Source organism: Alligator sinensis, unplaced genomic scaffold, assembly GCF_000455745.1.
Source record: "Alligator sinensis unplaced genomic scaffold, ASM45574v1 scaffold354_1, whole genome shotgun sequence".
NCBI classification, from domain to species: domain Eukaryota; kingdom Metazoa; phylum Chordata; order Crocodylia; family Alligatoridae; genus Alligator; species Alligator sinensis.
In genome coordinates, this window is record NW_005842200.1 from 1427371 (window position 1) to 1440549 (window position 13179).

The 13179-nt window shown below is 37.8% G+C and overlaps 1 protein-coding gene across 1 annotated transcript in view; it reads left to right on the plus strand.

Moving 5' to 3' along the window:
* Positions 1-12817, plus strand: part of STOX2 (storkhead box 2) — a 98529-nt gene extending 85712 nt beyond the window's left edge. Inside the window, exons 3-4 of the mRNA XM_025207588.1 lie at positions 1741-4006; positions 7078-12817. Coding sequence (XP_025063373.1) covers positions 1741-4006; positions 7078-7273 — 2462 coding nt within the window. The 3' untranslated portion in view covers positions 7274-12817. The remainder of the gene's footprint in view (positions 1-1740; positions 4007-7077) is intronic.
* Positions 12818-13179: the final 362 nt, after the last annotated feature.

Sequence of the window (13179 nt, forward strand, 5' to 3'; positions counted from 1 at the left end):
GATGGAGCTCATCTGGGCCTGCCGACTTAAAGGCATCCAGTTCCTCCAAGTGACTCTGCACCATCTCAGAGTCTATGCATGGCAGTCTGGTGCCTTGCTGCTGCCTCTCTACAATCCCAGTGAGAGCCTTGTCCTGCCCCTCACTTAGGAACACTGAGGCAAAGAACTTATTGAGGAGTTCAGCCTTGTCCCCCCTGTCTGTCACCAATTGCTTCTGCCCATTTAGTAGGGGTCCTATTCCACCCTGGGCCTTCCTTTTACTCCCTATATATCTAAAAAACCAATTTTTTTTTATCCTTTACTTGGGATGCCATCGTCAGCTCCATGGTAGCTTTGGCCTGTCTGCCTCCCTACAAGTGCGAGCAGAGGAGGTATACTCCTCTTTGGTAATCTCTCCCTGTTTCCACTTTTTATATGTTCCCCTTTTAGTCCGCAGGCTGCCCTGGATTTCTCTGGTCATCCAAGGAAGCCTCCTGGCCCCTTTCCCTCTTTTTCCTCGCATCAGGATCATCTCCCTCTGTGCCCGAAGGATCATTTCCTTAAGGCACAGCCACGCTTCCTGGGCTCCCATCTCTTCAAAACTCCTACTCTGTTTTGGAGTCTGGACAGGTTACAAGGGTGGGCGGATGAGAATAAGATGGGATTCAATACTGACAAGTGCAGGGTACTGCACCTAGGGAGAAAGAATCAGCAGCATACCTACAGGCTGGGGAACTCCCTTCTCATCAGCACAGAGGCAGAAAAGGATCTTGGAGTCATTATAGACTCCAAGATGAACATGGGCCGCCAATGTGGGGACGCAGTCAGGAAGGCTAACCGCACCTTGTCATGCATCCACAGATGCATCATGAGCAGGTCCAAGGAGATGATCCTCCCCCTCTATGCGACATTGGTCAGGCTGCAGTTGGAGTACTGCATCCAGTTCTGGGTGGTGCATTTCAGGAGGGATGTATACAACATTGAGAGGGTCCAGAGGAGGGCCACCCACATGAACAGGGGGCAGCAGGGGAGGCCCTACGAGGAGAGGCTACGGGACCTGAACCTGTTCAGCCTCCACAAGAGAAGGCTGAGGAGGGATCTGGTGGCTCTATCACACTGGCCAAGGGAGAGTACCAGGCAATGGGAGAGTCCCTGTTCCCCCGAGCACTACTGGGAGTAACAAGGAGTAATGGCCGTAAATTGACGGAGAGTAGATTCAAGCTAGACATCAGGAGGCACTACTTCACAGTCAGGGTGGCTAGGATCTGGAACCAACTTCCAAGGGAAGTGGTGCTCGCTCTTACCCTGGGGGTCTTTAAAAGGAGGCTAGATAGACACCTTGCTGGGGTAATTTGACCCCAGCATTCTTTCCTGCCTGTGACAGGGTGTCGGACTTGATGATCTGCTTCCGACCCTACCAACTATGAAACTATGAATGTTCTTCCTTTAAAGAGATTTCATTTGGGCATTTAAAGGTTGCGTGCTATGTAAGCAACTAAAGGTTATTTGGTGCATTTTTTATATATGTTCTATTAGCGTCTTATTTTTAATTTTGTTACTAATTCATATGCCTGAAGTGCGGAAGGTAAGTGAATTAAAAAAAAAAAAAAAAAGAATGCATCACAGTGTGTTCTGTTTGAATTATTTCCTTAACTTACTGTTCACTTTTGTGTTGGCAAAACTCTGACATTCTTGTGTGGTGGGAAGTAAATTTTCCATGGTTTAGACTGTCCTTCATACATACTTAATGTTGTTTTTCAGGTGTTCCAACTCCCAGTCCTGAAATCCTTCGGCACACCTTGAACATGCTTGTACGAGAAAGGAAAATATATCCAACTCCAGATGGCTATTTCATTGTGACTCCACAAACTTATTTTATAACACCATCCCTCATAAGAACTAACAGCAAATGGTACCATTTGGATGAGAGGATACCGGACAGATCTCAGTGTACCTCTCCACAACAAGGAACTATAACTCCCTCCACCTCAGGATGTGTCAGGGACCGAACTTTACCCAAAAACCACTGCGACTCTTGCCATTGTTGCAGAGAAGATATGCACAGCATGCATGCATCCACCCTGCAGAGGAAGTCAGCAAAAGACTGTAAGGACTCGTATTGTCCTCCATCACTATGTCAGGTACCACCTACTGAAAAAAGTAAAAGTACTGTAAACTTTTCCTACAAAGCAGAGACACTTGCAAAGCCTAAGGATGTAGAAAAGCAGTCTAAAAAATTTGGACTAAAGTTATTTCGACTAAGTTTTAAAAAGGATAAGGCAAAACAATTGGCTAATTTTTCTGCTCAATTTCCTCCTGAGGAATGGCCTTTAAGGGATGAAGACACCCCTGCCACTATACCTAGAGAGGTGGAAATGGAGATTATAAGGCGCATTAACCCAGATCTGACTGTGGAAAATGTCATGAGGCACACTGCACTGATGAAGAAACTTGAAGAAGAAAAAGCTCAAAGAAGCAAAGCAGGATCTTCAGCTCACCATAGCGGGAGAAGCAAAAAGAGTAGAAATCACAGGAAGTCTCATGGGAAATCTCGGTCACACAGCAAGAGCCGGGTGTCCAAAGGAGATCCTTCAGATGGTTCTCATTTGGATATACCAGCTGAAAGGGAGTATGAGTTTTATGATCCCCTTACAAGATCCCCCAGGGAGGGCTGTTTCATAATAGAGCACAAAGGAGATAATTTTATCATGCATAGCAATCCTAATATGATCGAGTCTCACTTTCCCATGACACCAGAATGGGATGTATCTGGTGAGCTGGCCAAAAGAAGAACAGAGATGCCTTTTCCTGAACCTTCAAGGGGAAGTTCCCACTCCAAGGTCCATCGAAGCCACAGCCATACACAAGATAGAAGATCAAGAAATGAAAGATCTAACAAGGCCAAGGAAAGGTCTAGATCAATGGATAATTCCAAGGGACCTTTGGGTTCTTCTACTTTAGGTACACCTGAAGACATGGGTGAAGGCTGTAGTCCAGATGATCAAACAAATAGCCAATCATATATTGATGACAGTACCTTAAGGCCTTCACAATCACTCAGTCATCAAAGGGCTCTGATTTCATCTGTAAACTATAAAGAAACATGTATATCTGACATAGTTAGTGGCAGTGTAGAAACCCCCAGCTCTTGTAGTCTAATGGAACAAAGCAAACCTACAGAGAATTTACCATCCTATAGTGAGCTCAATTCCTGCACAACAAAATCAGCAATTGATGACTATTTTCAGTGCAACACTTCTAGTGAGACTGTACTTACTGCTCCATCACCACTGGGAAAAAATAAGGAGGATCATGACACAATGACTTCGACAGATGGGATAAAAAAAATGTCTCCCTCCGAAAGACAGTCTCAACACATAGCCAGAGAGCCTGGGGTACACAAAGAGGAGTCCCCAAAAGGCCCAAGTACGGTTTCAGCAGTTGCAGGCCAAACTCCAGAAGTAATTGCAAATGGGAGACTGGCTCAGCACCATAACACTGAATCAAGCAGCCTTGATAAAAGGAAAGAAATATTTAGTAAAGATACACTTTTTAAACCTCTACATAATACTCTCTCTGTGAATAGCTATCACAAGTCTAGTGTACCACTGCTAAAACCCCATCAAAAGACACCCTCTGACACACTGCCAGTCAGATGTGAGAAACTAGAACAGGCTATAGTAACCTCCGTCACGCAAGTTATGCCCATTTCACAGAGACAGCAAGAGCCAGCTGGGAACCAGGAACCCTCCTTTGATTATTATAATGTATCTGATGATGATGACTCGGAGGAAGGAACAAATAAAAATGCAGAGGAAGAAAAAAACAGGGATGATGTGGGCACTATGCAGTGGTTACTTGAGCGGGAAAAGGAAAGGGATCTACAAAGAAAATTTGAAAAGAATCTTACTCTTCTTACCCCAAAGGAAACTGAAAACAGCAGCAACCAGAGAGCCACACACTCAGCTCGCCTGGACAGCATGGATAGCAGCAGCATTACCGTAGACAGCGGGTTCAATTCTCCACGGTAGGACTATAAAATTAATTTTAAAGGCCACTCTTGAGTTATTTACATGGTTCCTATGTGTGGGTGTTTTGTTTTTTTTTTAATAAAAATTGTTTTCCTTTGCATGTAGCAGAGGACCTCAGGATGTATGCAGAGGACTCTTTGTGTAGATTTTTTTGGCTACATACACAGAGCCATATTGTCCTTTCACTTGAAATAGTGTCAGTATGGAAAAAACTTCTTTGGCTTTGTTACTTACTGAATGATGCTGGTGTAATTAGGCAGACTGCCTTGCTGATGTAGGTTGAGTATCACAAAGGGAGATTTTTAGCTTTCTACTTTTAGCACATGCTGTATTGGCTCTATCTTCTTTAGTATCTCTTTGTCCCCCCTCTTACTATGTGGCAGTATGTGCTTCGACCTGCACTGTCGCTGCAGTTCATCTGGAAAAGCTGATGCTCCATGGAGCCAGGTACTGGAAGTGAAATGTAGTTCTCTTTCACACCACTCCTGCTTCCCAACCTCCGAGGGCAAGTTAGGATGTATCCCTTCTGTGTAGTACCTGTTTCCCCACCCAGTACAGAAATTAAGTTTTTAGTGATTTCATTTTTTAACATATTATTGGGGACTTTATTAACAATAACAGGAGCAAATTTTAGAAAGTAATTCTAAAGAAAGGAAGAGTGATTTAATTTTTACCTTGGTCTTACCACCAACCAAATCCATGTAACTTTTTGGAAAGTTTTTGTCCCTTTGACTAAGCTCATCTGCTATGTAGAAGTTTAGCATCCTTCCATTATAGGAAGAGTGGTTCCAGCTAGTATGAGGTTACATGTATTTTCTTTTCAATACTTTTATTTTTTAAAATAAAATATGCAGTACTTTCAGCTTGCTGTTTAAATTTGGTCTAGCTCAGTGTGCACATTGTTTCTGTTTTTCCAGGACAGTGGGCAAGTGGTTAGTTGTGTATGAATCATCTCTTTTACTTAACTCACTGGTAGGATCATATATTCCAAACTTGCAGTTCGGTTGGTTCAAGGAGAGATCATATCTTCCCTCATTGTTTGCATGGAAGCTGAAACTTCCATTTGTGACTCAAGGAAAGCTGCGCTAGCATGATACCTGAGCATAGAAAGTTTGGTGTATTATACTGCCGGCCAAGCCCTACAGAAAACAAAAATGTCAGCTTTTAAAATTAAGCTTATTTTATTTCCTTCACATGAAAAAAAACATATCTACTTGTTTGCATCCCTTTGACAGGAGTCTGTAACATGAGTCGAGTTTGATAAAGTAGTCATGATGCTGTATTTAAGCCAGGATTTATTCAAGATATTTCAAAACATTTTTATTCTGAGTTTGTCTGAGGGGACTACATTTAGATACTTTTTTTCAGTTTCATTCTCAGTGTTGTTCTACTGAAGTAGTTGGAGGATAGAGTGAATGTAGCTCTTGAGCCTTATTTAACAAATTATTATTCCTTTCCCATCATGCAACAAAAAATTGATTTGGAGAAAGAATGTACAGAACACCTGAAAAAATTACTATTTTTGCACCATAAAAGGAAAAACACATTTCAAAAGGATGACAAATTGGAAAAAATATATTTTAACAGGATTTTGGTAAAGAATTTTATCAAGGTAATTTGACTTTGAGAAGATAGTTTAACTCCCTTTTTGTTGTTGTTGTTGTTGAAAAAACTTCTGCCAGACTCTCTGTATCCTTACCAGATTGAACTGCACACAGAACTGTCACTGAAGCCTTGGGTTGTACAACTTGTAATGATCAGCTTGTGACATCAACATTAAAAATGATGGTCACAAAATGAATGTCACAACTTTGTATGAGAAATAAGTAAGAAAAAATGGGAGTTGTTCATGCATCTGTTCCTACTGAAGAAGAGAGAAAAATGACATAATACAAGTATGCACCTTGAGTACTGTCTTACCATGTGTCCACTGAAGCCAATTGGTACTTCTCCAAGTGAATAGGTATAGCAGAGGAGACCTGGAGGAAGCATGTCTGCTGCCTGTGAAGACACCTCACAAAGTTTTCCAAAAGACATCAGTGATTCTTAGTTTCTCTGTTCATGCTTCTTATTTCATAACTGCATTCAGGCCCCTTTTTATAATACTATAAGCATCTACACAGCCAATAAGTATGAAGTAGCCAGCAATGGAGTAAGGGCACTGTTGAGAAATAAATAACAGGAACAGATGACTTTTTACAAACACAACCTGTTTTCTTGCAAATGCCATTAGTTGATAAAACCCCAAAGAACAGAAATAGTGCAGAAGTAGTAGTAATAGTAGAACTGATTTAAATACAATAGGCAAGATTTAAAAAAAATTATGGCCAATTTAGCCTTCTCTATTCATATTTTGGAAACCTTTATTGAATGACCTAACTTTCAGAATTGCTAAATGCATAGCTGTTCCCTTAGATAATTGGTTTCTTGCATTAAAAGTACTTTTATGTTAGACAGCTGAAATAAAACTATTGCTCTTTAAGGACCTAGCCCTGGGAATTGAGGACACTCCACATGTTCAAACCTCCACTCTGAAGTAAAATTTGAAAGTGCCACAATTGAGTATATTACACATTTAATAACAAATAAAGTTTTCTATTTGGCCAGATCTACCTGTGTACAAATTTGTCCTTTAAAGGAGGGAGCCATGTTGTTCAATTATGTTTGTAACTCAGTGCAGTCAGAGAACAGTTTCAGTGAAACTGTTTTGTGCAAAAGTGCATGAGCCTGGAAAAAAAGGTGAAACATTTCAAACGCAGTATGAAAGTTATTTGCCTGAATAAAAAATCCAGATGTCTGTTATTGGTACAAACCACATGTGACAACTTGAGGTCTGTTTAGTAATATACCTGTACTATAACATGGTGACTAGTGAGTACTTCTGGAATCCATTTTGAAGGAACATATGTGAATCATCAAACTGAGATGGTTCATTGATGTGACACTACGTACAAACACAGGAAGCCTATTATAAAACACCCCATTCACTGTTCCTCTTTGCCAGATAGATATATAGGTATGTAATATATGAGTGTGTGTGTGTGTTTTTTTTTCTTTTCCATTTTAGTACTCGTGAGAGCTTGGCTTCCAACACTTCAAGTATTGTTGAAAGTAACAGACGTCAAAACCCAGCTCTGAGTCCTGCACATGGTGGCGTGGGTCCAACATTCAGCTTTCGAGCAACTGCAGACCCTCCAACAAGCGAAGCTGAAAAACTGCAGAAACCTGCTAACTGCCTGCAAGCTTCTGTTACTAGTGTTTGATAATCATTCTGCCTCAGATCTTCTGTCTCATCCTATACAGCGAAGTTTACGACACTGGGGACTGGTGTTTACATCTTCGGGGAAAAAACAAGCATCTCAACCACAGTTTTAGTGTTTACTTAAACTGTGCTGCTATGTAGGCTAGGGGCAACAAAGAAATCTTTACTTCAAGGTATTGCTTTTCACATTTGCGGCTCTGTAGCAACAGAATAGTGATAGGGATAATATGTACACTTTTTTGCTTCACTTAATTGTAACTGAGCACATATATGAAAGTCTACACACTGTAAGTGTAATCTGCATTTTCAATGTCCATGCAGTTGCCAACTCCATTTAAAAATGCCACAGATGTGTGATGTGCCCTGTCAGAGGCTAAATTCTGTCACAGAGTTGATCCTTTCCCTTCAAAAAATGAGCCACAGCTGAAAGTAAACAGCAAAGGTCACCTTAAGAGAAAACAATGCAAAATGCAACTAGGAAAGACATCAGCTCTATCTGTGAGTTATTTATACATCTGTCATTTTCACTGTGAGATTTGATGACACAATTTTTCAAGAATCCATAAAAACAAGTTAAAAGAGATTATGTTTTAAGTAGGTGGGATGGGAAAGAATTATGGTGGAACTGCATTATTTTTTTTCTGTAAAATTGTAAGAGATGTTTGCTAAAACTTACTTCTTAATCTCCCCCTATTCCAAACAAGGATGTAGGTCATTCAACAGAGAGGGAGGGAAGGAAAGTTTAACTGTGGTTGAGGCACAGCATGGAGTACCGTAAAAGAGTTTTGTTCTTGGGGGTTTTTTTAAATCAATAATTTAAGAATGGTGATCCCATTCTTATCACTTCTGAGATTCCAGCTTGCTGGTATAAGAGAATCAGGAAAAATAATTTGTTTGAACAAAAAAGTTCTTTATGATACATATGACAAATATGGCCTGAAGAGTTGATTTCTTTCTAATGGAAGGATGTGATTCTATTTTATGTAGTTTTTAAATAGAATGCCTAAATTAGGCTATTGAGACTAGCATACGTTGTAGTGGTTTATCAGAGAACAAATTTAGAGAATTATAAACTTCAGGCTTTTTATTCAAAGAATATTTGCAATTTAGCATTTTATTGGGGAAAAAAACATAGTTTTTTAAAATTGCGTATTATTAGAAATTAAATGTGTCCATATAATTGACAGAAAACATCCTAATTCTGCAGGTATGTTATATTCCTTTGTACTACCCTAAATTGTTGCTCCAAAGTAATTTACACTATATTAATTATTCTGGAGTAACTGTCACAAATAGTCAACCATCAAACACGTAATTTCTAGGTAAAAAGGGCCAAATTCTAGTCTGTTACTTATGCAGCCCTGTGCTGCAGTAAACTGTCTTCAAAAGACCCCACATTTGCTTTTTAACAGAAGAGATAGAAGTTTGTGTAAGAAAAACAAAGATATTAAGAAACATGATCAGCTGTATAAATTGTTGAATACAAATTGACATGTATGTTGCCTGTGACTTGTTGGTACCCAGGTATTATATCCAGTTGTTCATTTTAAAAGAGTATTTTCATCAGGTTCTGGTGACATGTATAACTTGTATAAACCATTTGAGCTTCACTCATGATCTATATGGTCATCTGAAGTTTTTAGTACAGCCTTATATTAGACAGTTGGATATTAGGTACTTATGAAATGGCTTTATAACTCTGGACACAATTGGTTTCTGATTCTGTCAAGTATATCATACAGTACCTATCTCTATAACGCCCAGTAAATGCATGAGTCTGTTTTCATTATTTTTATGTATAAATTCCATTTCATAAGAGCAATAAGACCTTTCAGTGCTTGTAAGGGAAATTATTGTGCTTTTGGTTGGTTGAAGTCACTTGGCCTTTAGCCTCCTGCCTTATCATACCTTCCAAGACATGCTATAATTACCCAATAATGCATCTTACTGTCTCATCTTATTGCTTACATATGTAACTCCAAGACTGCTTATTAAATGCAGACACCAGTCAGGTTTTTTGTGAGGAGTTGTTGTTATATACTATGCAGTGGCTGACTGTGATTTTGTTTGAGACATTAGTAGTATGTACCAATTCAGTAAATAAAAATGTTGAAACAATACCTTAATTTATAGCTGATGATCTGAAAATGCAAGTTACAGTATTAAAAAGTTAATAACAAAGACATGTTTTACTTTTTGGGGAAGTTTTTATTTTTGTTATAAACTCTGATTCATTTATACAAAAAACATCATTCCAAAAAAATATGATAGTATCTACCTAGAAACTGTATGTGATTTCTGAAAGTTCCCATAGATCAACAGACACGTCATATTAATGTTGACATGGCATTGTAGCAATATTAATGTGACTCTTCAAATATGGAATGTAAACAGAAGTTTCAAATAGAAATGTTTTAATCTTGAATTCTTTTTAAAAAAAACTCAACAATGGACTAAAAGGAAATTCCATCTTTAGGCTCTGGCAGCAAAACCACGAGAGTGGAATTTGAGTGCTTTATGTCATCGTAATCCTTTGATGAAATCATAGCCTTGTATTACATGGTTGCTTATCTATCATTCTTCTTCTAATGTATCAATCTAAAGGTTTACAGAATTAAAATAGGTTGAATCTGTGTTGTATTCAACTTTTAAAGGGTCAACACAAATCTGTCGGCATTTTTGCACACTTACTATGTATTATAATACAACATATTACTTTTATGGTAATTTTTTTTTACACATATAACTACCTCCATGATTTTGATGAAATGCAGCAACGTAAAAAAAAGTGTATTGTAAAAAGCAAAGTTAAAAACTTTTTGAAGCATTAGGTCATGGTGTTCTCTTATGTGTCACTGCTTGTGTATGAAGTCATCATGTTTTCAATGCCATGATTTCCTTATATTATTAAATTTGGCTTTCAGGTGAATAATTTGAAATGTTGACAAAGCCACATAATTTTGTTCATAGTGAATGGAAGACTAAAACTTTCCATCATCTTTACTCCATTACTACTAAAGTTTCTACCTAGTAGGGAGTCAAATATAACTATAATTTAACAAATTTTGAACATCTACATATGATCTGAACGATCATGTGATTGGCAGTTTGGGGTTTAACAAAAGACATGCCAAGTATTTTCTTGCCAACCTTCAAACACTTTGAGCCCTATTCTGCCTTCATTTATGCTAACATCAAATCAGGGCTTCCCTTAAATGGCAAGAGCTCTCTGAGCCATGTGTTATTTAACTCTCATCTAAATGATGTTCACTTTCTTTTCTAAATCCTGTGCATCATGAGCACTTACTCCCTTTGAAACTAATGATAAAATTGGAATAGACTTCATTGGGAGCCTAAATAAAATGTGGCAGGGTGCCCATTGTACCAAGAACTTGGGCAGACTTCCAATAAAAATGAGGTTTGCTGTTAAGTAATAGCCAATAACAAGCCACCTTTTAAAAAAAAAAATAATCTAGAAATTTTTCAAAAACCAAAGGAGATAAGTGGCAGCTGACCCATGACAGCTCTATTTTATCTACAGTCCCTGGATTTATTAATACCTCTTTCACAGAACCCTTGGTATTGTTCAGATGTAAATTAATACAGAGTCACTAGATTAATCAGTTTTGCTTTGTGTAAGTATGTCAATTCAAAAATTGTAGGAAAATGGTAACTATTTAATTCCACACAACTCCCATTTTAAAAAGTAAAATGTACTGGAAAACAAAGTTTTTAATTAAAACTTTGCCCTTACTTTTGATGGTGATAGCAGCCTTTTCTGAAAAGTCATATAAAAAGCAGTATTTGACACCCATTACAAATCTTGATAATATTTTGCACTTATGCCTATTATGTGAAGATGTCAAAGCATTTCACAAAGATTAATTAAACTTCACAAGTTTGATGTGAATATCCCTATTGTTATCCCTATTTTATGCAAGGGCACACTTAAACACAGAGTTTGTAAGGCGGATTATGAACCAGTCTTTCTTTCTTTCCCTTAAAAGACATAAGAATAACAAATATCTAACCAAAGTGTTTAGTGTTTACACTTTAAAATTATTTTTCTGATGTGTTTATTTCAGTAATGTAGGAGAGACCGTCGTTTACAGTTCTGTGGAGGGTTTTTAAATCGGCAGTGCCAAAAATGTTCACTGTAGTAATATGGCTGTTCACAAGCCAGCAATGGCTCCAGAAATAGTGATTCTAATTAAAAGTTTGTTTTTCAAATACATTTTACATTCTTTTTCCCAGGGTGTTCATTCAAATTGCTGTACTGAGTAAACAAATAGTCCTCTTCCAATTTAAAGTCACTTCACAGTTTACACCCCGCTTTGCTCCTCTGAAGAAGACTGTATAGTATTAAAGACAAATGCTGTATTTTTTACCTAACTTCTTATCTATTAGATAGATATCTAAAAATTTGCCCGTAATAATATACATAATCATCCTGTAGTTTAATACATCAGAATTTTCAGTAGACTCAGATGAAGTCAATGAAGTTATTCTGGCATGAAGCTGGTATGTGAGAAAAATGGGATTTTTGCTGTTTTTGTAGCAGCATTCTAACTTTTGATTTCAGTTTTGTTGGCGTAAATCGGGAATAACTCCACTTTAAATTTATCCTGATGTAACTTAAATTAGAATCAGCTGTGAACTCCATTGAAGCTCTGTTCTGAGTTGAGGATTTTTGTTTCCCTCCCCTTGGATTAAATATGTAGAAGGAGCAGAAGACCACACGTTTGGATTTGAAAACTTGACAAGTTTAAAATATAGGTGCTTCTCCTATGGCTAGGTATGAAATCTGTAGTGAAATGCACAGTCAGCAACCCCTTATTCCCAACCTGGATGCTAACACAATCACCATCTCTTCTGCGCCTAGGAAGGGCAAGTTTCAGTGCAGTATAATGCACTCCTGTTGTATTGTGGATAGAGCCACCCAAAGGATATTCGCACATAAGTATGAAAGGTCTGAATAGGGCCCTTAGAGTAATTGACACAGATATTACTTTTCTATGTAGAGGAGATTTGAGTTTAAAGGGATCATAATTCTGCAGGTAATTTTTTGAGAGTGACTGAATGTGATTGTTGTATTAGGTTTAAGTGAATTAATAAATGCAAGTGGGACTTACTGTATGTTAGAAGGGAGTTTTGCAGCCAAGACTGCCTTGTATAAATGTGTTTGCACTGAAAAAAATTAAAAATTACTTGGTCTCTGGTTGCTGTAAAGGTCATCCAAGATGGATGTTCTGTTTATATTGTATAGTATTTCATATGAAATAATTACAGTTCATGAAATGTCTTCCCTAATGTTACTGATTTATAACAGCACATTTGTAACATGGTTTTTATTGTGTCAGTGTACCATATTGTAAATGATGATTACTTGTCATGCTTAGTATAATAATTTAAAGGAAAAAAGGACAGGGATTTTTGTAAGTCTATATTTGAAAGTCCCTCCATACAGTAATATTGTGTTCATGTTGTTTATGTAGTGTTGTGTGAAATATCCATTTTGGATTGTGTTACTTTTTAAGATATTAAATAACATTTGGTTATATGCTTTAAGTGAATTTTTTGCACCTCCAGGGGATGAAGTGGAAACGTATGTCCTAGTTAAAGCAGTGGTTTCTCCACTGTTTTGTAAAGTACTCACAACAGAGTGGCTATCTCAAAAAACAAAGGTAATATTAGCTTGATCTTTTCATGGGTAAACAATTGAAAAGTGGTCTGAAATAAATTGGGTGAAATTCATTAAGGACAAGTGCAAAGTATTACACATAGGAAGGAATAACCAAATACACAAATACTAAATAGAGAAAGACTGACTTGTAGGGCTGTGCGAAGTTTCGGTTGCTGATTCAGGACAGCGGAGATTCAGCCCAATTCAGCGGCTGAATCTCCAAA